General features: G+C 55.5%; 1 protein-coding gene across 1 annotated transcript in view; it reads left to right on the plus strand.

Annotated features, from left to right (window-relative positions):
* MYH7B (myosin heavy chain 7B) overlaps positions 1-24,969 on the plus strand; it is a gene marked incomplete at its 5' end in the record, with an annotated part of 29,301 nt that extends 4,332 nt beyond the window's left edge. The window contains 37 exon segments of the mRNA XM_083873341.1: positions 1,253-1,349; positions 2,240-2,263; positions 3,977-4,069; positions 4,778-4,841; positions 4,942-5,040; positions 6,003-6,106; positions 6,954-7,092; positions 8,498-8,616; positions 9,372-9,521; positions 9,842-10,012; positions 10,709-10,888; positions 10,982-11,114; positions 11,547-11,623; positions 13,174-13,261; positions 13,686-13,803; positions 14,342-14,465; positions 14,823-14,959; positions 15,365-15,620; positions 16,132-16,374; positions 16,749-16,925; positions 17,274-17,419; positions 17,976-18,066; positions 18,601-18,990; positions 19,380-19,506; positions 19,818-19,936; positions 20,123-20,319; positions 20,483-20,832; positions 21,294-21,418; positions 22,338-22,453; positions 22,543-22,735; positions 22,813-23,016; positions 23,115-23,240; positions 23,367-23,537; positions 23,809-23,913; positions 24,308-24,403; positions 24,562-24,696; positions 24,875-24,969. Of these exon segments, the coding sequence (XP_083729467.1) occupies positions 1,253-1,349; positions 2,240-2,263; positions 3,977-4,069; positions 4,778-4,841; positions 4,942-5,040; positions 6,003-6,106; positions 6,954-7,092; positions 8,498-8,616; positions 9,372-9,521; positions 9,842-10,012; positions 10,709-10,888; positions 10,982-11,114; positions 11,547-11,623; positions 13,174-13,261; positions 13,686-13,803; positions 14,342-14,465; positions 14,823-14,959; positions 15,365-15,620; positions 16,132-16,374; positions 16,749-16,925; positions 17,274-17,419; positions 17,976-18,066; positions 18,601-18,990; positions 19,380-19,506; positions 19,818-19,936; positions 20,123-20,319; positions 20,483-20,832; positions 21,294-21,418; positions 22,338-22,453; positions 22,543-22,735; positions 22,813-23,016; positions 23,115-23,240; positions 23,367-23,537; positions 23,809-23,913; positions 24,308-24,403; positions 24,562-24,696; positions 24,875-24,880 (5,290 nt within the window). The 3' untranslated portion in view covers positions 24,881-24,969.
* Between the last annotated feature and the right edge of the window lie 121 nt (positions 24,970-25,090).

A 25,090-nucleotide genomic window follows, 5' to 3' on the forward strand; every position in this document is an offset into this window, starting at 1 on the left:
TCCATCCATCCATCCCTCCATCCATCCATCCATCCATCCATCCCTCCATCCATCCATCCATCCATCCATCCATCCATCCATCCATCCCTCCATCCATCCATCCATCCATCCATCCATCCATCCCTCCATCCATCCATCCATCTCTCCATCCATCCATCCATCCATCCATCCTCCATCCCTCCATCCATCCATCCATCCATCCATCCATCCATCCATCCATCCATCCATCCATCCCTCCATCCATCCATCCATCCATCCATCCATCCATCCATCCATCCATCCATCCCTCCATCCCTCCATCCGTCCGTCCATCCATCCATCCCTCCATCCATCCCCTGGTGCTGCCCGGCCCCGCAGTGAGCAGAGCCTCCCCGTGCTGTGCTGCCCGGACGGGCACCCTGTGCCCAGAGGAGCCCCCCTCTCCCCGGCAGTGTCCCCTCCCCGTCCCAGCTGTCACCCCTCCCGCCCAGGCTGCCGCCGCCCCCGTGCCAGGTGACAAAGCCCCGCGCGGGCCGGGCTCCCCCGCACCCCGACAGCTGCGGGAGCTGCCGCGGGGCGCCCCGAGCACCGGCACCCCCCGGGCAGCCCAGGGAAAGCGGAGATGGAGGCCAAGGCCGTGGGGAGATGCTGCCGGAGGGCGGCGGCGGGGGAGGAGGGTGACGTGGGAGGGCGGAGGCCAGGTTGATTTCAAGTGACATATAGATAAGGGCTATATAAAGGACTCTAAAGGACCCCTGGCCGCTGCCAGGAGCCGCGGACATTTTTAGCCCGGGCCATGGCCTAATTAGGAAAGGCAGGGGCTGCGGAGCGATGCCTGGCGCGTGTCCGGTGGCGGCTCCGCCGCCCGCTCCCCCCGGCTCTTTGTGCTCTGGGATTACAATGGGATCACTAACTATAGGGATGAGCTCAGCGGGGCCCCCCGCAGCCCACAGCGGGCACATCCAGCCCATGCCATCCCCGAGATGCCCCAGCAGAGCGGGCTGAGCCCGGACAGCTGCAGCCCCGGGGCACGGCCGTGCCCGCAGCTGAGCCCCCGCCGGGAGCCGGGCGGGCCGGGGCTGCCACCGGGGGACACGGACAGCCCGGAGCTGCCTGTGCCTCCAAGGGCGAGCCCCAAACCCCAGCACGTACCCCGCGGGCCGGGGGATGGAGAGCTGAGTTCCCCATCCCGGGGCAGCCCGGCAGAGTCTGGGATGAGCTGTGCCTGTTCTTTGCCTCATGCCCTTGATCTGTGTATTTCTGTTACTCTAAGCGGAGAATCTGGTGCTGGTAAGACTGTAAACACCAAGCGGGTCATTCAGTACTTTGCCATTGTCGCAGCCTTGGGCGACACACCGGGCAAGAAATTAGTAAGACCTTCTTTTGAAACAAGTCCTTGCTGTTTTCTTCCTTTCTTGCTTTTTTCTTTTTAAATTTTTTCCCCTCCTTCCCCTTTGTTCTTGCTTTTTCTTCCCCAACATTTTGTGTTTGGAAACGTGTTTTGGTCTGACCCACCCAGGGCTTGGCTTTTCTCTGACTTTTGAACAAGCAAGGCTTGAAGTTATTCTGCTCAAGGGGAAATGGATTGATTTTTATTTTTATTTTTTTTTAATGTGGCTGCTCAATCCGTGCAGCCTGGAAGAGGTGCTTTAGTTGTTCTCTTTCTCTTCCTTCTTCAACACCCCAGTGATCTTCTTAAGGAGCATTAAAGGGAAGAAGTAAACCTTCCATTTCCCACCTTGCCTCTTTTAAGCCTTGCTTTTCAGCATTTTCTCCTTTTTTCCCTCCTTTTGTTAATTTTGACCCTTTTTTACCTCGTGCTTTTCTTGCTCTTGTTTTGAATCTTGCTTTTCTTTGGTGCTGGTTATTTTTGAGCTGCCCTTGCAATTGCTTATTTCTTCTGGATACTTTGAGGCTCCAGCCTGCTTTCCCCTCGTGGAAGCAAACTGGCTGCTTTAGGTATCACACAAGCAATTCTTCAGCATTATTTTCTTTCCTCTTCTTTGAGTTTGAATTTAACTGTTCTTGCTTTTTGATGCATTTCTTTATTTTCTTGAGCTAATCTATTTAACAACTTTTTGGCCTCTCCTGTAAAGTTTAATCCTCCAAGTTTTTTGTTTTTGTTTTTGTTTTTGTTTTTTTTTTTTCTTGGAATTTTTTTGGCACTAAATGGTCATGCCCTGCTTTTCTGACCATGCTTCTTGTGGTTCTTGCCTGGCATTTCTGGATTTCTAAAGACAATTTTCTCTCCTTTCTCTAGGCAGCTCTTTCCACTAAAACTGGGGTAAGTGTTGTGGGCTCTTTAATGCTGAGGACAGAGTCCTGCTGCACCAGAGATCTGTGATGGGATGATGTGTGGGGCCTCTGCCTTAGGTCTGGGAGCAGCACCAGGCAGTGCTTAGTTCTCCAGCTGGCTTTGTATCTCCCTCCTTCCCATAGCTGGGAGATTTGCTGTTTCGTCTCTTGGTGTCTTTCTGACTCCAACTTCTCCTTCAAGGGATATTATTATCCCTCTCCTTCAAGAGATAATTACATCTCAAACATTCATTTCTCTCCAGTGTTTGCCTGGGAGTGGTGTAGGTTCCTCCAAAGGTGAGGGGAAGCCTTCACACCCTGGAGATCCTCCTCAGGCTCAAAGCCCAGCCAGGGGTGGTGGTGCTGAGGGGCAGGAGAAGCCCCCCTGCCCTGTGCTCTGGCTGCAGATCAGTGCCCTGCTGGTGCCAGACTTGCCAAGCCCTGGGCTGGCACTGCCCACCACTGCAGGCAGCTGATGTCCTTGCCTGGGGGACATTCCTGAGGGGTTTGCTCCAAGGAAAACCAGCAAAGGTTCAGGCCCTGGGGCTCCCAGCACCCCAAGGGCTCAGACCCACATCCTTGGCTCTTGATTTCTCTGAGCCTTTAGCTGGTGCACGCCCTTGTCTGGGGGATCATCACACGGGTGACCACTTGGGCAAACAGAGTGAGGCAGCTCAGGGCTGATCTGTGGGTCTTGGGGCTGCCCTCACAGAATCTCCCAGGCCAGGCTGAATTTAGAGAAAAGAGATCAAGGGTGATAGTGTGTTGCGAACTGTGTGATTCACAGCTGCTCCCTGTCTCTTTTGCCCTTCACACGCCTGGAGCTGCAGAGGTGTGGAGCAGTTGTGGTTCCAGCACTGGAAAGAGAGGGTGGCTCTGGGTGGGCAGCCCAGAGCTGGTGTTCCCCACCTGAACAAAGCCCTGTGGACTGTAATGTGTCAAAGCCTGGGCAAAGCTCTCATGAAAAATCCTGCAGGTGCCTGTGCCACCAAACTCTCTATCAGGTGTCAAACCCCACTGTCCTTCATGTGCTTTAGCACCAGTCTCTTGCTCCTCTCCTCAAATCCTTGTCCTGCTTTACCTGCATGGGGCAGAGGCTGTCTCTTTATCTGTGAACAGAGAAACACACATGGGAAAGACAAGGTTAGGAGAGGATTCACCTCAGGGCTTGCTCAGGAGAGCCCCAGTATTCCCAGCAGATCATGCCAGCTGGGACTTGTGGTGTACTCCCATCACACTGGGACCCTGCAATGCATGTTGTTGGTGTAGGGACCCCTTGTTTCACAATATGCTGCTGATGGGAGCTGTCCTAGACTTTGGTTTGGTGGAAGACGAAATGCCTGATGTCAGAGAGCTTGACATGATTCAGACTGTTGCGGTGACAGCACGACCTTGCTCTTGGTTTGCATAGTGTAGCTCCTAAGAAAGGAGGCAAGGACTGCTGTGTGCAGAGGGGACAGCAGCCTGGGACTCCAGTTTAGGTGAGGAGAAGGCCACAGAGGGCACTGCTGCGAACCCCAACTGTGCTGGTCCCTAAACTGAGCTGCGTGGCCTGGGCACACAAGGAAATACCTGGGGAGCAGCAGGTCGCACAGACAGCTGAGGAGTGCAGCAAGCAGCCCCTGGCACTGCCCCGTGTTCCTGGTGACAGATCCCCTCTGGCTGTGTGGGAGCTGACACATCCTTTGGTTCTGTTCTCTAGGGCACCCTCGAGGATCAAATCATCGAGGCCAACCCGGCCATGGAAGCTTTTGGCAATGCCAAAACCATAAGGAATGACAACTCCTCGCGTTTTGTGAGTGCCTCAGTGGGGCAGGGAGCTGTGGCTGCCTGTGTGGGCTGCCTGCACCCTGGGTGGCACTGGGGTTTGTGCACTGGGAGCCACAGACACGAAGCAGGCAGCTGGATCTGTTTCCTGGTGGGGCTGGACTGCCAGAGCCAAGTTTTTCTGGTTCCATCAGTGCAGCAAATGGTGGCCAGCATGAATGGCCCTGGTGTTAGTGTGGCTGCAGAGAGACATCCCTGGCAGGAGCAAAGCTGAGAGGGACAGTGAGCACAGCCTGCAATGCTCTGGGGCAGACAAGTGTGTCCCTTCCAGGAAGCAGGACCATTTTTGCTCAGCCCAGCCTGGCTCTGCTGTGGCTCCTGTGCCTGGAGGGGAGGGGGGCACTGCTGGGGGAGACCCTGAGCCCAGCACAGAGCAGGGGCTGCAGGGAGGTCACAGGGCCCTGCAGAAATGGTCTGTGGTAAGAATAGACTTGAAGACAAGGCTTTATCTGCTGTCAGTGAAATTTCTGCCTGCCTGGTATTTAAACCCTTGGGCAATGCTCTTTGAGCTTCTTCACATTACAAACCAGAGAACTTCACCCCTTTACAGAGCCCAGTAATTTGCCTGGCATCAGCAGAAGCTCAGGAAGCAGGAAATGAATTCAGTTCCTAGGGGCTGTTCAGAACTGTACCTCTGTGGCCAAGGCCAGCACTTACCTCCTGTGTGTGTTCTCAGGGCAAGTTCATCCGGATCCACTTTGGTCCCTCAGGGAAATTGGCCTCTGCAGACATTGACATCTGTGAGTAGCTGCCCTGGGGAGGGAATTCCTCCCACCATTTGTGCTCAGCTCTGGGAAGGAACAGGCCCTGCTCTGATCCCTCTGCCCTATTTCATTGTAGATCTTCTGGAAAAATCCAGAGTGATTTTCCAGCAACCCAAAGAGCGAAGCTACCACATCTTCTACCAGATCCTCTCTGGGAAGAAACCAGAGCTGCAAGGTGAGGCATCCAAAGATGCAGCACAGCCCTTAGAGCAGGATGGCCTGAAAACAGCCCCAGAGAGCTGTTGTCAGCTTTGGGGTCCACAGCAATGAGCAGACCCAGCTCACCATGCAGCTTCTGCCCATGAATGCTTTGCTAGCTGTGCAGGCTCATAGGATTGGTGGGTAAATCAGGGTGGGAGGGATTTCAAGAGGTCATCTAGCCCAGCCTCCATTGTCCTCACAGGCTGAGAAGCCAGGCTAAAGCCCTTTCTGCCACAGTGTAGGAGCTGAGGCCACCCAGGGTCCACCTGCAAGATGGGAATGTGCTTTGCAAAGCTGCCTTGCACAGAGTCCTCGTGGGGTGGTGGGTACAGCACTGGCCAGAGTGTGCAGACTGAAGATTTACTCATTTTGGGATAGAGGGAAGTGTTTTGCAGCCTCCTGAACAAGTGAGATGACCTGTTCTAGGTGAGCTTGGAAACAGCTGCACTGGTGTAGATGTGATCCCCAGGACAGCCTCACCTGATTTGAGTTTTTGGGGCAGCTCTGTCCTCTGAGCAGCCTCCCGGTGCCTCAGCACACTCAGAAAGCCTTTCCCCACGCAGAAGGATGGCTGGCACAGCCCCCTGGGGTGGTCAGCTCTTGGCTGAGGGCTCCTGAGCTTGGTGCTGAGCAGTACCTTATTAGGCAGGTCTGAGAGAGCAGTAATCTTATCTGGAGTCACAAGGGCATGGTGGCCACTTCTAAATCAGTCTGCAGCCAGGCCATATCCCAAGATAGCAAGCAGGAGGCAAACACAGAAGAGGTGGATACATGTGTGGACCTGCCTGTGCTGGAAGAGCCAGTTCTTCCTTCAGCTGGTGCCCTCTGGTTGAGGCTGGGGAATCCTTCCTGCCCCATCTGTGTGCAGGGCTGTCCCTCTGCCCAGGGGTGTCCCTGCCAGCCTGGCCTCACCCTCTGCATGTCATCCCCCTACAGATATGCTGCTGCTGTCCCTCAACCCCTACGACTACCACTTCTGCTCCCAGGGTGTGACCACGGTGGACAACCTGGATGATGGCCAGGAGCTCATGGCCACTGATGTACGTGCACAGCCCTGGGCCTGAGGAGGGCACAGCCTCCTCCTGGGCAGCTCTGGGGATGTGTCCTGGCTTGCTGTGTATCCCTCTTTATGTTAGTTGGGAATTCCCTCTGGTTTATTGGTGGTTGTTGTGAACACCCTCGTGTTCTAACAAGAAGGGGCAGAGTGACTCTGATCTCCACCAACAGCCTCATCCAGGCAGGGAAGGGAGAGTAATTCCCTGAGTCAGGAAAAGGCTGTGGCACATGAGCACTTCCCATAGTGCCCCTGAGAATGAAGATCACAAAATCATTAAATTTGGAAAAGACCCCCAAGATCACTGAGCCCAATCTGTGATTTATCCTCACCCTGACTCAGCTCAGAGTACTGAGTGCCACATCCAGTCCTTCCTTGGATACCTCCAGGGATGGGGACTCCAAATCTCCCTGGACAGCCCCTGACAACTTGCTTGACAACTCTTTCTGTGAAGAAATTCCTCCTGATGTCCAACCTGAGCCTCCCCTGGCACAGTCTGAGGTTGTTCCCTCCCATCCTGTCCCTCTTCTCTGGGAGCAGAGTCTGACTCCCCCTGGCTGCCCCCTCCTGTCAGGGAGCTGTAGAGATCAGTCAGGTCTCCTCCTGAACCCTCAGCTTGGAAAACTCCTCCTTATGGATGTTAGGCCAGTCCTTTTGCTTTCAAATAGGTCTTGTGGGAGCTGGAGCCACATTCAAAGCCCATGGACAGGATTCCTTGGTTAGGTGCCCACCCCAGGGCAGGGACAGTACCTAAGGAGACAGTGGGAGAAGGAAGCAACCCTCACCTCAGCGTGGTGAATTTGTTCTATCTCTACTGCTTTGTGTCTCCTCAGCACGCCATGGACATCCTGGGCTTCAGCAACGATGAGAAATATGGCTCCTATAAAATAGTGGGGGCCATCATGCACTTTGGGAACATGAAGTTCAAGCAGAAGCAGCGGGAGGAGCAGGCAGAGGCTGATGGCACTGAAAGTGAGTGGGGCTCTGTGCTCCAGATCTGCCCATAACTCCCCACTCCTGGCCTGTGAGGTCAGGGACCCTGACCCCAAACACCCACACTCTCTTAGGCCCCTCTGGGGCTGCACCAAGGGCTTGTCCTTGGGAATATTTGGGATAGTCTCTCTGCAAGGTGGTCTCATCTGCATCAGACTTGTCTCAGCAGCATCACAGGGTGTCACAACCCAGCTGGGGTTCATCTTGTGCAGTCTCCTCCTGCTCTTCCTCTCTTGCACTTCACTGGGCACCATTCCAGGCAGGGCACTCACAGAGCTGGACCTGCTCAGCTCACAGCCTCCTCAAGGGCAGTTAGAGTAGGACACAATCACTGTCTAACACTTTTCCTGGTTTGTTGCTCAGCAAAATCCAATGTATTGTTACAATTCAGGACGGCTCATGTAACAACATGTAGAACTCCAATTCCTTCAGAGGACATTATAGCAAAGCTTAATGAAAGACAGGTTCTTTTTATACAGTGTTTGGGTACAATGAATAGGATTGGTCCTTTAGAGCACCACCTTTTTGTAAACATCTCTACCAGTAACAAAGTTGGAAAAACACCAGGGTGAGGAGGACGGTATTGACAAGATTGTTTTGGGTTCCTCCTTATGATTTCCCAGGCCAGACTGAGAGAGTTCTGTCCTTGGCTTTCCCACAGGCTTCAAGGCACTGCCTGGAGCCTGAGAATCCCTGTTCTGACCACTGTCAGTTCCCACACCAATGCAACTCACAGATCTAAGAACAGTCAGGCTGCCGAGCAAACCTGAAGGGAGGGGGTGATGTTCCAGCATATGGGAGGGTGAGAAGGGGGAGCCCTAGAATGTACTTGGAAGGTTTCAGCAGGGATCCAGCAGAAATGACTACATGGATCAGTCTTTGTCATGTTAACATTCATGAAGGAAAAGTTCTCTTTGCCTCAGGAGGGGTAACACAGGCTTTAGCTGCTACCTGGCAATTAATGAAGGTTTTGATATGGCAGTGATTTCCCAAGTGATTTTCTAGCTACAATCTGCTATTAGGAGTTTATGAAAGACAATCTCTCTTCTGGTCAATTCAAATTCACTGTGTGGAAATTCAAACCTCCATTGGAAAACACATAGAGAATCCCAGATCAAGAAGACTAAAACCTGATAAGCACTTGATAAGGTGCAGCAGCCCTCCAAACAGTAACTTCACAGTCAGGACATTCAAACTTTAAAGCACCATACACTATCCAAGATGAAAAATCACATTAGACACTGGAGGAGACTCTGGAGCAGGTAGAAAAACTAGTGTGGCTAGCACTGGTCATTTTAAGAGCAGATAATTTTTTTATTTTGGTTCCTTTTTCCCTTCCCAGACCCTCCTTGTGGGCTCCTCACACGTTTGTGCTGTTTTCCAGGTGCTGACAAAGCTGCCTATCTCATGGGAATCAGCTCAGCTGACCTCATCAAGGGGCTGCTCCATCCTCGTGTGAAAGTGGGCAATGAGTATGTGACCAAAGGTCAGAACGTGGAGCAGGTGAGTGACAGGACAGCAGGACACGTGTCCCCTGCTCACACTGGGGTGCCACTGGTGCTTCAGTCTGTCTTGGGTGTAGGTGGGGACTCCAGAGCAGCAGGAGAGAGTGTGTCCATAGTTCTTGGCTTTTAGGAACAGGAAAATGGGTGGCAGAGCTGGCTGATAGCTCTGCACATCAGCCAAGGCTGGAAGTTCAGTGCAGTGTCTTTGACATGTGGGTTGGATCCCAGCCAGAGGAGGTCCAGGTCCTATGGATCTGCTTCAAACAGTCACACTCCTGTGAAGAGTTCAGCCCTGAAAAGTAGAAAACTCTAGATATCTAAACACTCACCTGAGTTGATCTTGTAGAAGACTCAAATGCACCAAATATGTCTCTTGTCAGGTTCCAGCCCCAGCCCAGCTGGGAATCCAGACCTGGCCTGAATAGTGCAATCCAGGCCTTGAGCACAATTCAAGAGGACCTCAGGAACTGGTGTCTTATCCTAAGTGGGCTCTAGGCCCCTGCCAGGCACAAGGCTCCTGAAAACGTCACTTTAAACTTAATTTCTATCCTAAGACCTTGCAGGCAAGATAGGCCAGGTAGGCAGGAACACACTTGTGAGGAATGTAAAACTGATTTTGGAGCTTGTACTGTAACCACGAACTCCTTGGATTAGTCTGTCCATGCTTTGTATGGCAAGAGGAGCTGTCTCTCAGCCTGTGGCTCCTGCAGGAGCAGGAGGAGCTCACTGTGTGCTCTGGGTTTGCCTTGGCAGGTGCTCTATGCTGTGGGGGCCCTGGCTAAAGCCACCTACGATCGCATGTTCAAGTGGCTGGTGGCCCGGATCAACAGGACCCTGGACACCAAACTGGCCAGGCAGTTCTTCATCGGGGTGCTGGACATTGCAGGCTTCGAGATCTTTGATGTGAGTCCTGCAGGCCCCTGCAGTGGGTTCAGGGGAGTGTTGTAGGGGCAGCTCAGTCCCCTGGTGTTTGAGAGCTCTGTCTCTTGACAGAGAGAAAAGGAGCTCTTTTCTGGATTGAGGTATCTGGAGCAAACAGGCAGCTCTCAAGGAATGATTTAACATTGCTGTGGGCACATCTCTAGTGATTGCTGCTACCTGGTCTGGTAGCAACACAGCTGAGCCTGGCAGGGATCACCCTTCACACCCAGGCAAAGCACAGGAGTGAATGCCTTCCCTTCTGGAGTTCCTCCTTCTGACTCAGATCTCTTTTGTTCTTGCAGTTCAACAGCTTCGAGCAGCTGTGCATCAACTTCACCAACGAGAAACTGCAACAGTTCTTCAACCACCACATGTTTGTCCTGGAGCAGGAGGAATACAAGAAGGAAGGCATCGAGTGGGTCTTTATAGACTTTGGCCTGGACCTGCAGGCCTGCATTGACCTGATTGAGAAGGTAGAGTGTGAGGCAGGGCACGGAAATGCTACTGCTGGGGGTGGTTTGTTTGCAAAGACTGCAACAGAGAGGTGCTTTGCTACCAAAACCAAATTATTCCCTCCCCTGTCAGTGGCAAGTGCCCAACTTTTTCCCCCACACTTACAGCTCAGAGCCTCCAGCCCCCTGAGACTTTTTGACACAAATTTTGAATTTATGAAAACATGGAAATTCTGTTTCTACCCACTGGGGAGCCACCAAACCTGGTGCAGTCTTCCTCCAGAGAGCAATTATCTCCCTCCCTTTTTTCCTACCCACTTGCAGCCCCATCAGTGCCTCTTACTTGAGCATTCACTGATTCAGAGCAGCTTGTAGAAAGTATTTCCACCCTTGCATAAAGGAAACTATTTTTTTTTTTTTTTTTTTTTTTTTGGAAAGGGGCAATCCTGGAGAGGATTCCTCCTTCTCAACAATCTGTTGGACCAGGGCAAACTCCCATGTCTTGCAGGCCTGGCCAGTCCCATAGGAGGCTGGGAGGTCAGAGACAGGCTGGAATATGCCAGCTTGTGACACTTGGCCCTCTGGCTAGTGTTTTTCACCTGGATTAGGATGGGATCTCCCAGGTCAAGCCCGTGCTCAGGGCACAGAGAATTGAGCTTTGGGATGGGATGTGGCAGCACTGAGCTCAGCCCTCTTTATCCCCCCCTCTCCCTGCAGCCCATGGGAATCCTGTCCATCCTGGAAGAGGAGTGCATGTTCCCCAAGGCCTCTGACATGACCTTCAAATCCAAGCTCTATGACAACCACATTGGGAAGTCTCCCAACTTCCAGAAGCCGCGGCCGGACAAGAAGCGGAAGTACGAGGCGCACTTTGAGGTGGTGCACTACGCTGGCGTGGTACGTCCTGCTGCTCTTCCTGGCCCTCACACCTTCCCCTGACAGGGACAGGGCTGTCCTAGGGCTGTCCTGACCTTTTTTCTCTGGGGACAGGTGCCCTACAACATTGTGGGGTGGCTGGACAAGAACAAGGACCCCCTGAACGAGACAGTGGTGTCCGTCTTCCAGAAATCCCAGAACAAGCTCCTGGCCTCCCTCTATGAGAACTACGTGGGCTCTGCTTCAGGTGAGGAACACCCTCACCCCGTTTTTTACCTCAGTCTCTCCCCTCCTCTCCTCCTTGCCCAGCTGTTGGTGCAGCATCCCTGTCCCTGGCAGCCCAGGCAAAGGGAAAACCCACATTGATCCCTAAAATCCTCCCTGGCCTCAATAGGTGGGTGCTGGTTTAAGGGCTTGTGTGGGGCTGTAGGGTTGTGTGAACACTTTGGGAGTGTGAAAGGGGTGTCTTGCTACCAGGAGCTGAGGAACAACACCCAGAGCTGGGTGCTGTGGGAGATGTTTTTGGTGGTCCAAAAACATTTCTCCTGCAGCAGGGCACAACCACTTTCTGTCTCTGCAAGGGCTGTGGGAATTTTCAGGGTGTTTGGGGGTGCCCCTGAGTACTTCAAGGCAGGCAGATGTTTTACTGATGTAAGTAATCAATATTTCAACCCAACAGAGGAATCTCACAAGCCAGGGACCAAGGAGAAACGTAAAAAGGCAGCTTCTTTCCAAACAGTGTCGCAGCTGCACAAGGTGAGAGCCAGCCCCTCATCCAGGGCCATGGGGGAAATGTGCTCCCAGGATCCCACTGGCAGTCCCACTTCCCTGCCAAGACTCTTGGCTCATTGCACCTCCTGGGGCCTGAAGGACCAGGAGAGCTCCTGAAAGACCAGGAGAGCTCCTGAAGGACCACCACTAGGCCAAAGCCCCCAGCTCCCTCCCATCCCTGGGCAAGGGGCTTGTGCCTGGCAGATCCCCAGACTTGTCCCTGTGCTCCCAGGGCAGGACACTCTCTCCAGGCTGGGAGAGCTCCCCTGGAGCTGGGCTGGTGCTGCTCCTGCCCTCGCCACGCTCGCGGCAGCCCCTGTGCCTTTGAGAGAGAGGCAGTTAAGACTTGTAGTGATGTTTAGATAATTAATTACATGAACATCACTTTAAGTCTGTGCTACTTCTCTCCTCACTCCTGTCAGCGGGAAGAAGCACCTTTGGGCAGAAGAAAATGGAGGAGGATCTTGCAGGTTTCTGAGAAGGCAGGTCCCTTTCTGGGGGGGTGACCTGTCCCATTTTACAGCTCAGGATATCACACAGCTCCATCCTGTGCTCACCACAGGAGTTACTTGTCCAACCCAGAGCTCAACTAACTGGAAAGCAGCACACAGTGTGTGTCCTGCCATGGCAGCCCTGTGGTGACAGGGCAGAGGTCACAGCCCTGAGACTGCCAGAACTCCAGGAGCATTTGGACAATGCTCCCAGACATGGGGTGGTATTGCTGGGGTGTCTGTGCAGGGCCAGGAGCTAGGCTGGATGATCCTTGTGGATTCTTTCCAATAGACTTCATGACATTCTGTGATTCTTTGCCAAGGTGCTTGAAGAAGGCAGCTCTGTGTCAGAGCCCCTGTTCAGGGAAAAGTGTGACTTCCTCCCCTCTGGACAAGTCATAGGCCCTGGGGAAAGGTGTCTGGGGTGTGGAGTTGCCCCATGGTCATGTGGAGCTGTGGGAAGGTGTCCCCTTCCCTGAGCTGGTCCTGGACAGGCAGGGGAAGGCAGCTGGAAAGGTCAAAGGTAGAGATGCCTTGGAGAGAAAAAGAGGTGCAGTCTGGCTCAGCAGGGCCCTCTGTCATGGCTAAAGGGGGTGAAGCACTGTGGAGGTGCAGAGAAATCCTGCATATCTTAACATTCTCTGTGTGGGGACCAGCACTGGAACTGTATGGTGCTGAACACAGAACTCTGTTCCAGGAATATGCTGTCTGTTATCCCTGGCTCTGTCCTGCAGCAAAACTTTACCTACTAACACTTGGGAAGCATCTGGCACAGCAAAATTCTGTAGCACAGCAAAACCTGCCAGTGCCATTTAGCCTGTCTGCCAGCGCAGTGCCCTCTGCCACCCTGGCAGGAGGCACTGATCCTGCTCCAGGGAGGTATGTCCACTGCCACGGTAGCAGGGGGAAATTCCCCCTTCCTCATGCCATAAGGGGCTCTCAGGGTCTGCTCTCTCCCTGCCTGTCGGGAAAAGGGGCTGGAGAGAAAGAGAAGCATTGCAGGGAAGCAGAGCTGCCCCCTCAGCCCCTTTGTCTGCCCTGCAGGAGAACCTCAACAAGCTGATGACCAACCTGCGCTCCACCCAGCCCCACTTCGTCCGCTGCATCATCCCCAACGAGACAAAGACCCCAGGTATGGGACAGCTGGGGCAGCAGCCTGGCAGTGCCCCCGGGGACAGCCACGTGTGGGAACTGGATTCTTGCACCCACCCTCTCCCCAACCCTTTCCATGCTGCCACTGAGCCCTGACCCCATCTCAGTGTTTAAACTCCTGTGGCCCAGATCAATCTCCTCTGCTGGGGAGAATGAGCTTTGCCAGGCTCCAATTTCGGCCATGCAGCCTGGCTTGTGTAACAGCAGGCATGGATGAGTCTTCCAGGCTGAGTTCCACCACCCAAGGCCCAGGCTGCAGCACTGGTGCTCAGCACAGACCTGCAGGACAGGCTAACACCCGTGTTCAACCCACGGGATGTTCCCAGGGTTCAGACCCAGGCTGCAGCCCCATTTCCTCTGTCTTCTTGAGCTGAGCATCTGCCCCATGTGTGTCCTCCCCCCAGGAGCCATGGATTCCTTCCTGGTGCTGCACCAGCTGCGGTGTAACGGGGTCCTGGAAGGGATCCGCATCTGCCGCAAGGGATTCCCCAACAGGATCCTCTACGCTGAATTCAAGCAGCGGTAACGCCCTCTTCTTCCTCACCCAGCACGTGTTTCAAGGGCAGACAGGCTTGTCCTGGCTCTAACCTGCTCCCCAGCTTGTGCAGGGCTGGTCTGAGCCCCCACATAGCCCCAGTGCCAGTCTAGTTTGGGACAGCTCTGCTGCTGGCTCTGGGCTGCCAGACACAGAGAGTTTGGGATGAGATCTGGATGTCTGAGGTGCTGAATGCAGGGCTGGTGCAGGGGGAGGGTGGCAGGGCTCAGGCTCCTCTGATCCTGGCTCAGATTTCTCTCTGCACATGGAATGGATCCTTAGGGGCCCATCCATGCTGCTTAGTGAGGCCAGTGGCCTCCTTGCACAGTCTCCCTGATGTTCAGGGACTGAAATCTGCCAGGGTTCCCTGGTGCCTGCAATCCTGTGCCCTGGAGCAACTGGTTCACATGCAGCTACAGCCTGCAGTGCAGCCCATGGCTCCAGTGGGAACTGGTATTCCTGGGGCTCTGGGATGACGGTGGTGCTGCAGTCCTCTTGCATGGCCCCCTCTGCTTTGCCCCGCAGCTACCGTATCCTCAATCCAGCAGCCATTCCAGAGGACAAGTTTGTGGACAGCAGGAAGGCCACAGAGAAGCTGCTGAGCTCCCTGGAACTGGACCGTGCACAGTACAAGTTCGGTCACACCAAGGTGAGAGCAGGCAGCTGATCCTTGGGAAGGAGAAATTTACCCTCCTGTTACTCCCTGTGCCTGTCTCTGCCTGGCCACAGCCCTGCACTCTGCAGGCTGTGTGTGACCCTTGAAGGGACACAGGAGGGCAGAGGAAGATGCAGTCTGGGAAAAGAAAGAACAGTTCTGAGCAGGTCACTGCTGCCTGACCTCATCCCACCCACCACATCATCTTGTTCCTGCTGGGGAGCATGCTGTGCTCAGGGCAGATCTGGTTCCCTGTGCCATGTGTGGCTGCACCTCCATGTTTCCCTGGCAGGCTGTGTTACCCCTGAGCCCTCTGTCCTTCTGCTGGTGACTCCACTCTCTTGCCCACAGGTGTTTTTCAAGGCTGGTTTGCTGGGCATGCTGGAGGAGATGCGAGATGAACGTCTGGCCAAGGTCCTGACAATGCTCCAGGCCAGGATCCGTGGGTACCTCATGCGTGTGGAGTATCAGAAGATCATCAGCAGGAGGTAGAGCTGTGAGGCCAAAAGGCAGAACTTTGTGTCTCCTTGTCTCTTCTGCTTGTGTCCAAGGGTTTGACCTGTGGGGTTTGCCTGTGCCTGGCAGTGATTGGTCCTGAGGGATGGAGGCAAACCTGCAAGAGGTCTGGCATGGCCCTGGTAGGGAAGATCTTGGTGTTAGGAGCCTCTGGTTTCCACTGGAAGGTTCAGAGGGAGGCAGAGTGAGGAGAGCTGAAATCCAGGCCACCTCACCCATCCCAGCAGGGCCAGTAGAGTGTGCAGGATGTCCCATTCATTCACCATTCTGCCATTTGTCCAGCTGGTGGAGAATGGAGCCACATCCAGGCCTGAAGAAGCCAGGATGGGACATGGGGAATGTCCTCCCCTGATGATGCTGTGCTTGTGTTCCCCCAGGGAAGCCCTCTATACCATCCAGTGGAACATCCGTGCCTTCAACGCTGTCAAGAACTGGGCCTGGATGAAGCTGTTCTTCAAGATCAAGCCTTTACTCAAGTCTGCTCAGACTGAGAAGGAAATGTCCAACCTGAAGGAGGAATTCCAGAAGCTGAAGGAGGCTCTGGAAAAGTCTGAGGCGAAGAGGAAAGAGCTGGAAGAGAAGCAAGTCTCCATGATCCAGGAGAAGAATGACCTGGCTCTCCAGCTGCAGGCAGTGAGTGCCTCACTCTCTCTCTGGGAGTGTTAAGACAGGCAGGGTCCATGGGTGGAAGGACCAGAATGTCCTAGATCCTTCCTTCAGCCTCTTGCAGTTCTGAAGCTTCCCCATTGCCACAATCTGTCTGAAGCACAACCTAAGACTGCAGACCTGAAGTGCCATCACATCCTGGGGCTGTCACAGGGATCTCTGATCCCCTGGCTCTGGGAAGGGTGTTCTCCTCACAAGGGAGTGGGAGGGGATGCAAATGTTTGCTTGCCAAATTTTGTGCTGTTTTTCATGCCAGCATGTCCTTCCTCTGGAAAGATTGAGTTGCTCTTTGGCCCTGGTTAGTGTGAGTGGCTGTCCTGCAAACCTTGATGATGGGCAGTGACTGCAGCTGTATTTTTGAGCTCCACCTGAGCACCTTGGCTTGCTCTGCCCCTTCAACAAGGAGGCCAGGACAGCAGGGCTGAGAGCAGAGTCCTGGGGTAGAGGGTGAGCACTGGCTCTCCTGTGCCTCTCCCAGGAGCAAGACAACCTGGCAGATGCAGAGGAACGCTGTGACCTGCTCATCAAGTCCAAGATCCAGCTGGAGGCCAAGGTGAAGGAGCTGATGGAGCGTGTGGAGGATGAGGAGGAGATGAGCTCAGAGCTCACTGCCAAGAAACGCAAGCTGGAGGATGAGTGTGCAGAGCTGAAGAAGGACATTGATGACCTGGAGATCACACTGGCCAAGGTGGAGAAGGAGAAACACGCCACAGAGAACAAGGTAACCCCTGCAGGGTCCAGCCTTGCTGCCCTGGGGCCTCAGTGCTTGTGGGGACACCAGAGAAACATCTGGGATAAGGCTGCTGGTGTGGGGGAACTGGGGCAGGGCAGAGGGAAAAGAAGACTGTGAGAGAGGAAAGACCCTCCATGTCCTGCCTCATTGCCCAGAGGGCTGTGGGACAATGGTTCTGTGCTGTGGCAAGTGATCTGAGGCATGGAAAATCCACCTGGTGGGGCCAGCCTGGCCAAGGGGAGGGGAGCTGGCTCCTGTTGCCCATGGATGGACTCCTGCCTTTCAAGGGTCAGGCTGCTGGGGTAGCTTTGCACCCCCTCCCTCTGAGAAGCTGCTTTCTACTTTTGTCCTCACTCATCCAGGTTAAAAACCTGATTGAGGAGATGGCTGGTCTGGATGAGATCATTGCCAAGCTGACAAAGGAGAAGAAAGCCCTGCAAGAGGCCCATCAGCAGGCCCTGGATGACCTGCAGGCTGAGGAAGACAAGGTCAACACGCTGACCAAAGCCAAGGCCAAACTGGAGCAGCAAGTGGATGATGTGAGTGATAGGCCAGTGAGAATAAAGCAAGAGAAGTTTGAGTGACATCTCCAGGAGACCCCAAAGGCTGTCCCTCAGTGGGATCTGGAGTGTGGGATCATTACCAGATCCCCCTTTAATATGGCCAGTTGATGAATAATCCCATTGACAAACTACCCCTGAAACAAGAGGTGGTGTAGAGCACCACATGGACAGCAGTCCTGGGCTGAGGGAATGGGACTGGAAACCAGCTGGGAAAGACCTCTGGTTCCCAGGGGATTGGTGAAGTTTCCACAGCAGTGGACATGGGTAAGGGTGGTACTACAGAAGGTCCCTTCTCTTCCTACCCCACCTCTCTTCATTCTCCAGCTGGAAAGTTCCCTTGAACAAGAAAAGAAGGTCCGCATGGACCTGGAGAGAGCAAAGAGGAAGCTTGAGGGAGACCTGAAGCTGTCACAAGAGTCTGTAATGGATCTGGAGAATGACAAACAGCAGCTGGATGAGAAGCTCAAGAAGTGAGTATGTGACACGTGCCTGGGCTCTGGGCTTGCCCTGCACCTCTAAATCCAGCAGATGTGTGGTCTCTGCAGGGGTGGCTGGGTGTGGCTCTGGGCACTGCTGTGTGACCAGTGCAGGCACAATGAAGGTTTGGTTTTCCTGGTCACTTTGCAGAGGGGCTGAGGAGCTTGTGACAGGCTCATAGACCAGGGCACAATAGACCCTCCTTTGTACATGGGGCTGGAGGGGAGGGACCTGCCTGGCAGGATCCAACACACTGCTGGGGCCTTAGCTTCAAGTACAGACTTCAATCCTGTCCCATTCTCATTGGGGAACTGGAGAGCACCTTGGGACCTTGGAGAGAAACCCTCAGAGCCAGTTGTTTGCCAATTTGGCTGCTTCAGCCCTTCCTGTGAGCCTTCCATGAGCTGCTGCTTATCCCTGCAGTCCCTTTCCATTGTGGATTTGTTCATCCTCTGGCCTGTGTGTAAGAGTGCAGGGAAATTTAGGAGCCAGAAGGACCTGTCAGAACAGTGTTTGTCTGACCAGAGGCTCTGTCTTCTGTCTGTACAGGAAAGACTTTGAAATGAGTCAGCTGAACTCAAGGATTGAAGATGGGCAGGTGATAGAGGCCCAGCTGCAGAAGAAGATCAAGGAGGTCCAGGTATGGTGGGAAGAACTGTTCTTATATCCTGGGAGTCCAAAATTTCCATTAGATGTGATGTGCTGGGGAATCTACATGAGCCAGTCCCTCTTCGAGAACAGGGGCATCTCCTTGGAAAAAGCTGGTGTGGGTAGCAGGAGCCAAAACCCTCTGCCAAAGCATGGTGGGTTGAAAATTAAAGAATGAGTTATTGAGGTGAACACTATCAGAGACAGCAGGCAGTCCTCTGCCCAAAATAAAACCTTTAATCCAGTAACAAAACTCTGAAAACCCAAATCTAGGACACTGGGCTTCTTCCTATCAGAGACAGGTCCCCACAGTCATGAAAGTTCCCATGAAAAAAAGCTTATGGCAGCTGGATCCTGATGGCAGGGACAGAGTGCCAAACATGCTACCAAGGAGCACCTGTCTTCCAAAACAGCCCAAGACTGGTGGCTCTTTTGCCTCCCATCATCATCAGAGACACTGATGGAGAGCAGAGATGCTGGAGCTTCCCCCAGAGCTTGGCACGTCTGCCCTTTGCTGTGTGTCCAGGCGCGCGTGGAGGAGCTGGAGGAGGAGCTGGAGGCCGAGCGCGCGGCCAGGGCCAAGGCAGAGAAGCAGCGGGCGGAGGTGTCGCGGGAGCTGGAGGAGCTGAGTGAGCGGCTGGAGGAGGCGGGCGGCTCCACGGCCATGCAGCTGGAGCTCAACAAGAAGAGGGAGGCCGAGTTCCTGAAGCTGCGGCGGGACCTGGAGGAGGCCAGGCTGCAGCACGAGGCCACGGTGGCCACCCTGCGCAAGAAGCACGCGGACAGCGTGGCCGAGCTGGGCGAGCAGATCGACGGCCTGCAGCGCGTCAAACAGAAGCTGGAGAAGGAGAAGAGCGAGATGAAGATGGAGATTGATGACTTGTCCTCCAGCGTCGAGTATGTCACCAAGAATAAGGTGGGTCCTGGTTCTCCACGGGGCTGGTTGGTCTCTCCTGTGGACATCAAGGCAGCAGGGTGCAGCGTGACCAGCACAGCCATGGCCATGGGGTGGTGTCTGAAATAGCTCTTTGTCATGGCCAGGTCCCTGTTTGACCCGTAGCTTGTCCCTATGTCACTACAGGATGTTTTATTTCTCCTAGTCAAGTCTGGAGGCTCTGGGAAGACATTTCCTGGGAGGCTTGACTGCAGAGAGCCACTGTGAGCTTAGCAGCGACTCTGGCTGGCTCCTGCTCTCTGCCTTGTGTGCCCAGAGGATCCACCATGCAGGGCAGGCTGTCCCAGGGTGGGAGACCCGTGCTCTGTGGCCAGAGCTGAGCTCAGCCAGGCTGTGCTTGCTGTCTGCAGGCCAGTGCTGAGAAGCTGTGCCGCACCTACGAGGACCAGCTGAATGAGGCCAAGGCCAAGGTGGATGAGCTGCAGCGGCAGCTGACGGACGTGAACGCCCAGCGGGGCCGGCTGCAGACCGAGAACGGTGTGTGGGGCACAAGCCAGGGACACCCTGCTGCCCCAGGAGGGCTCTGACTCTGGGCTGTCTGGCTGGGGGAGTGGGGTTCAGCTGGGCAGTCTGTCCTCCTCCTTCCACGGAGGGAAAAACTAGATGTGCCTCAGGAGGGATTCACATCTTTTGCCTTTAACTGGTTGCACCTCTCTCCATGGCCCAGCTTGCTGTGGTGGGGAGACAGCTGGGACAGCTGGAGGCCATAGGCTCTGGAGGAGTGTGGGCTAGTGCACATTGCAGCCCTACAGCCCTGAAGCAGCTGTTTTGGCTCTGTTTGAACCCAGGGGAGCTTACTCGGCAGCTGGAGGAGAAGGAGTCCTTCATCAACCAGCTGAGCCGTGGCAAGGTCTCGTTCACACAGAGCATTGAGGAGCTCAAGAGGCAGCTGGAGGAAGAGACCAAGGTGAGGTTTCAGGCCATGGGTGATCTCTGAGTGACATTGTGGCAGTGGCCCAGACTGGGGAGGTGGGACATACCCTGCACACAGGGCAGCTCTTCACCTGGGAAGGACAAAAGTTCCCTGCTGCTGCTCCCAGTCCTGGGGCCATGGCCTGTGTCCTGGAGCCAGCTGCTGCTCTCTCCTCCTCAGAGCAAGAATGCCCTGGCCCATGCCCTGCAAGCCTCCCGGCACGACTGTGACCTGCTGCGGGAGCAGTACGAGGAGGAGGTGGAGGCCAAGAGCGAGCTCCAGAGGAACTTGTCCAAAGCCAACGCCGAGGTGGCCCAGTGGAGAACCAAGTACGAGACTGATGCCATCCAGAGGACTGAGGAGCTGGAGGAAGCCAAGTAAGTCCCATGGCACAAGTTGGTTCCTTGTAGGTGGCAACTTTCTGTCCAGCACTGGGGCTCTCCCAGACATGGGATGACACAGCAGGCTCCTGCCTGGATTGGAGGCTGTGGGGTGGGATGGCAGTGGGGCAGGGAGCGCTCACCCCGGTGCTGTGGGCAGGAAGAAGTTGGCCACCCGGCTGCAGGAGGCAGAGGAGGCCGTGGAGGCCGCCCACGCCAAGTGCTCCTCGCTGGAGAAGACCAAGCACCGGCTGCAGACGGAGATCGAGGACCTGTCGGTGGACCTGGAGCGCGCCAACTCGGCCTGCGCTGCCCTGGACAAGAAACAGCGCAACTTTGACAGGATCCTGGCCGAGTGCAAGCAGAAGTACGAGGAGACCCAGGTGGAGCTGGAGGCGTCGCAGAAGGAGTCACGCAGCCTGAGCACGGAGCTCTTCAAGCTCAAGAACGCCTACGAGGAGTCCCTGGACAACCTGGAGACCCTCAAGAGGGAGAACAAGAACCTGCAGGGTAGGACTGGGCTCAAGCACTCCCCTGGGGCTCTGCCCAGGCTCCTGCCCTGTCCTCAGACATGTGGGATTGGGTCTCATGTTGGCCAGGAGAGGACCTTGCTGCTCAGCCCACCCACTGGAGGGATGACACAGCCCTGCTGGGATGCCAGTGTGTGTCCTGCCTGCATGCTGGGGACACTCTGGGAGGACAGGCAGAGCCACTTGGCTCCTGTCCCCAAATGGCTCCTGTTCCCAAATGGTTTGGCATGACACGGCCTTGGGGGTGTTGCTGTTGGACAAACAGCTCTCCCCGGGTAACCAATGTCCTTCTATGCTCCTTCCCAGACTGCAGAAATGCCTTGGCTGCTCTCCAAGGGGCTGGGGGACATCAGCTGAGCCTGGGCAGGGGGTGGGGATGTCACTTGTGCAAGGCTGGCCCCACAAACTCCTTCCTGACCAAACTCCTTCTGTCCCTGGCAGAGGAAATTGCTGACTTGACTGACCAGATCAGTCTGGGAGGCAAAACTATCCATGAGCTGGAGAAGGTGAAGAAAATGTTGGAGAGCGAGAAGAGCGATATTCAGGCAGCTCTGGAGGAGGCTGAGGTGAGTCCTTGTTTCCAGTATGTTCCTGCTGCCCCCAGGAGCCACTGCCCCCCCCTGCAGCTCTGGCTAGATGCTGCTGGGGCTGACAGTCCTGAGCCAGGCTGTGACCCCTGGGAATCCCATTGATGGGTGCTATAAGCGACTCAAAACCCGGGTGGGAATGAGTTAATAAAATTTAATTTGAACCCATTAAAATTACAAAGCAAAGAGGGGACCAGTGCTAAAAGGCTCATGGGACTCCTGTCCACCAGAAGCTCAGCTCACAAAATGGCGTCTTTGCCTTTTATACCCTGAGTGTATCAGCTTCATTAATATTCATGAGCAGTCCTTATATAGCAATGTGGCCCCGCCCACAGCCCATAGCTTTGCCCATATGTGGATACCTGGCTCCTCCCAAGGCCTGTCAATCAGTCCTCCTGTGCCTTTTGATTGGTGGAGCCCTTCCCATATCCTGATTGGCGGTGCCGTGTTCCCCTGCCCGGCCCCCCCTAGCAACAAGTGTCCCCGCTCGGTGCGGCTCCCTCAGGGGACCGGCAGTGCACCCTGTATCCCCCCCTTGTCTTCACAGCCCTGTGAGTGACACTGCCAGGGGTCACCACAGAGTGGGGGGGGGGGGGGGGGGTTGGAGGGAGAACGGAAAAGGGTTCAAAACTATACTAGAACAACAACAACAACAACAAAAGAACTGTAAACGCCAGCAGAACTCCCCACCATACTTAACAACCCTTTCCCATTTGCATTAGCCAGTCACCACCCCTTATTCATAACGTGGGGTCCTGAAACCCCTGCAGGCCCTGGGGTGGCTCCACCCGCTCTGCCCCCATAGCAATGGGCTGGGGGACAAGGGCAGAGGGGGTGGGTGGGTGGCCAGGGAGAGCCCGTTGCCAGGAACACCTTCCCATGGCTGAGCTGTCTCTAGGGAGCCTTGGAACACGAGGAGAGCAAGACCCTGCGCATCCAGCTGGAGCTCAACCAGATCAAGGCTGACATGGACAGGAAGCTGGCAGAGAAGGACGAGGAGTTTGAGAACATGAGGTGTGTGGGTTGAGGGGACATGGCCTTGTCAGGGCTGCCCCGGGCTGGTGTCCCCAGGAGACGGGGCTGATGTGGGCCCTCTCCTGCAGGCGCAACCACCAGCGTGCCATGGACTCCATGCAGGCCTCGATCGACGCAGAGGCCCGGGCCAAGAACGAGGCCATCCGGCTGAGGAAGAAGATGGAGGGGGACCTGAACGAGATGGAGCTCCAGCTGAACCACGCCAACCGCCAGGCCACCGAGTTCCAGAGGCTGACCCGCCAGCTCCAGGCCCAGATCAAGGTTGGGACAGGCTTGGTGCTGTCCCCGCTGCCAGCCTGGCTCCTGGCTGTCCCCACCGACCCCACGCTGCCCCACAGGAGCTGCAGATCGAGCTGGATGACACCCAGCGCCACAATGATGACCTGAAGGAGCAGGCGTGTGCCCTGGAGCGCCACAACAACCTGCTGGTGGCTGAGGTGGAGGAGCTGCGGGCGGCGCTGGAGCAGGCAGAGAGGAGCAGGAAGCTGGCAGAGCAGGAGCTGGTGGAGACCACCGAGAGGGTCACCCTGCTCCAGTCCCAGGTGAGGCACGGCCAAGTCTGCGCTAGTGGGAGGGCCAGAGTCTGTCCAGCAGTAGTGAATGACCAGCCCCAGTCATACTGAACCTGCTCTGTGTGCAGAACTCAGGTCTGATCAACCAGAAGAAGAAGCTGGAGGCAGATATCTCCCAATTGAGCAGTGAGGTGGAGGATGTGGTGCAGGAGTGTCGCAATGCTGAGGAGAAGGCAAAGAAGGCCATCACAGATGTAAGAGAGTGGTGGGGACTGTGCTGTGGGGTTGGGGAGGGTCTCACACTGAGCCCTCCAGTGAGCCCCTGATGTGGTAGGGCCGCCTGGCCTTGAGCTGGTGTCCCCCTGCTCCTGGCCTTGCAGGCTGCAGTGATGGCAGAGGAGCTGAAGAAGGAGCAGGACACGTGCGCACACCTGGAGCGCATGAAGAAGAACATGGAGCAGACCATCAGGGACCTGCAGACACGCCTGGACGAGGCAGAGCAGATTGCTCTCAAGGGGGGCAAGAAGCAGATCCAGAAGCTGGAGGCCAGGGTGAGAAAGTAGGGGCAGATCCCTGGCTGTGTTCTTCAGGAGCTGACTCCGGGGTCTGCCCCAGTCCTTGTAGCACCAGACTCTGCCCCATCCCTCTGAGGACAGGTGGTGCCTCTGGGGGACCAGGGGACAGTCCCCAAGGCCCTGCCAGGCTGGGCCCAGCTCAGGATGGTTTTAGCCTCTGCTGTGGCTTCTCTGAACTGGGAAAGTGGCTTGGCTTTAGCTGGGCTCATTTGAGAGCCAAGTGCTGAGCCAGTCTGTGCCCCTGCAGGTGCGGGAGCTGGAGGGAGAGCTGGATGTGGAGCAGAAGAAGATGGCAGAGGCCCAGAAGGGCATTCGCAAGTATGAGCGCAGGATCAAGGAGCTGAGCTACCAGGTACAGCAGCTCTGGACACAGCTCCAGCCCTGATCCAGCAGCCCCTGGCACAATTCTCTTTGCTTTGGCCTCATTGTTACCCAAGAATCCATCTCCACCCAGTCCAGCCCAGCCTGGGCTTCTTCTGAGCTCTGTATGGGGCATGACAACAACTGCACAACCTTATCCCTGTCACAACATCCTCTCCCTGCTCTGGGTCCTCCTGTCCATTTCCCAGCACCTCGTGAGCTGGGTGATGGGACACAAGGGGGGACCAGGGGATGGGTGCTGTGACACAGGGCCGGGTTGGTGGGGCAGGTTGGTGCTGTGTTTGTGAGCTGGCACCACTGGGACTCTGATAAAGGTGGAGGTGAGGGGCTGCTGGGTCTGGCTAAGGGAGCTGGGGCATTTGCAGGCTGAAGAAGACCGGAAGAACCTGGCTCGGATGCAGGACCTGATTGACAAGCTGCAGAGCAAGGTCAAGAGCTACAAGCGCCAGTTTGAGGAGGCAGTAAGTGCCCATCACTGCTCTGGGACAGCGGACAGGGCTGTCCCTCCCTGAGACTGCCTGCCATGGCTGCCAGGGGCCACGAGAGCACTGTGGGGAGCTCAGAGCCTGCTGCCCCCCGTGCCCCATGACCCACCTACCTTTCCCCTCTCCCTGCCCAGGAACAGCAGGCCAACTCCAACCTGGTGAAGTTCCGCAAGGTGCGGCACGAGCTGGACGATGCCGAGGAGCGCGCCGACATCGCCGAGACACAGGTCAACAAACTGCGCGCCCGCACCAGGGACATCATCTCCAAGGTGGGCACTCCTGGCGGGGAGCACGGGGAGCCCTGGGGCCAGGGGAGTGACCACAGCCACATCCTGCTGTGGCACTGCTGCCTCACCTCCCACTGATGATGCTGGAGCTGGTGTGGCAGAGTGCTCCCTGCCTCTGGGTTCCCCCTCTCACCAAAGCCCTTTGGGGATTTTTTTCCAGCATTAGGAGCCTGGCTGCCCTGCCCTGCCCTATCCCAGCTGCTGGGATCCCTACAGCTGCTGTTGCTATCCCTACGGCTGCTGCTGTAGGTTGGAAGAAAGTGGCTGCAACAGTCACTGTCAGCTTTGCACTGCATGAATAAATGTTCATCTGCCAGGACTGGCTCTGTTGTGTGTCACAGGGTAACCAGGGCCCTGGCCTCTGCCCCTGGGGTGT

This window comes from Zosterops lateralis (genome assembly GCF_965231275.1).
Source record: "Zosterops lateralis genome assembly, chromosome: 16".
Taxonomy (NCBI): domain Eukaryota; kingdom Metazoa; phylum Chordata; class Aves; order Passeriformes; family Zosteropidae; genus Zosterops; species Zosterops lateralis.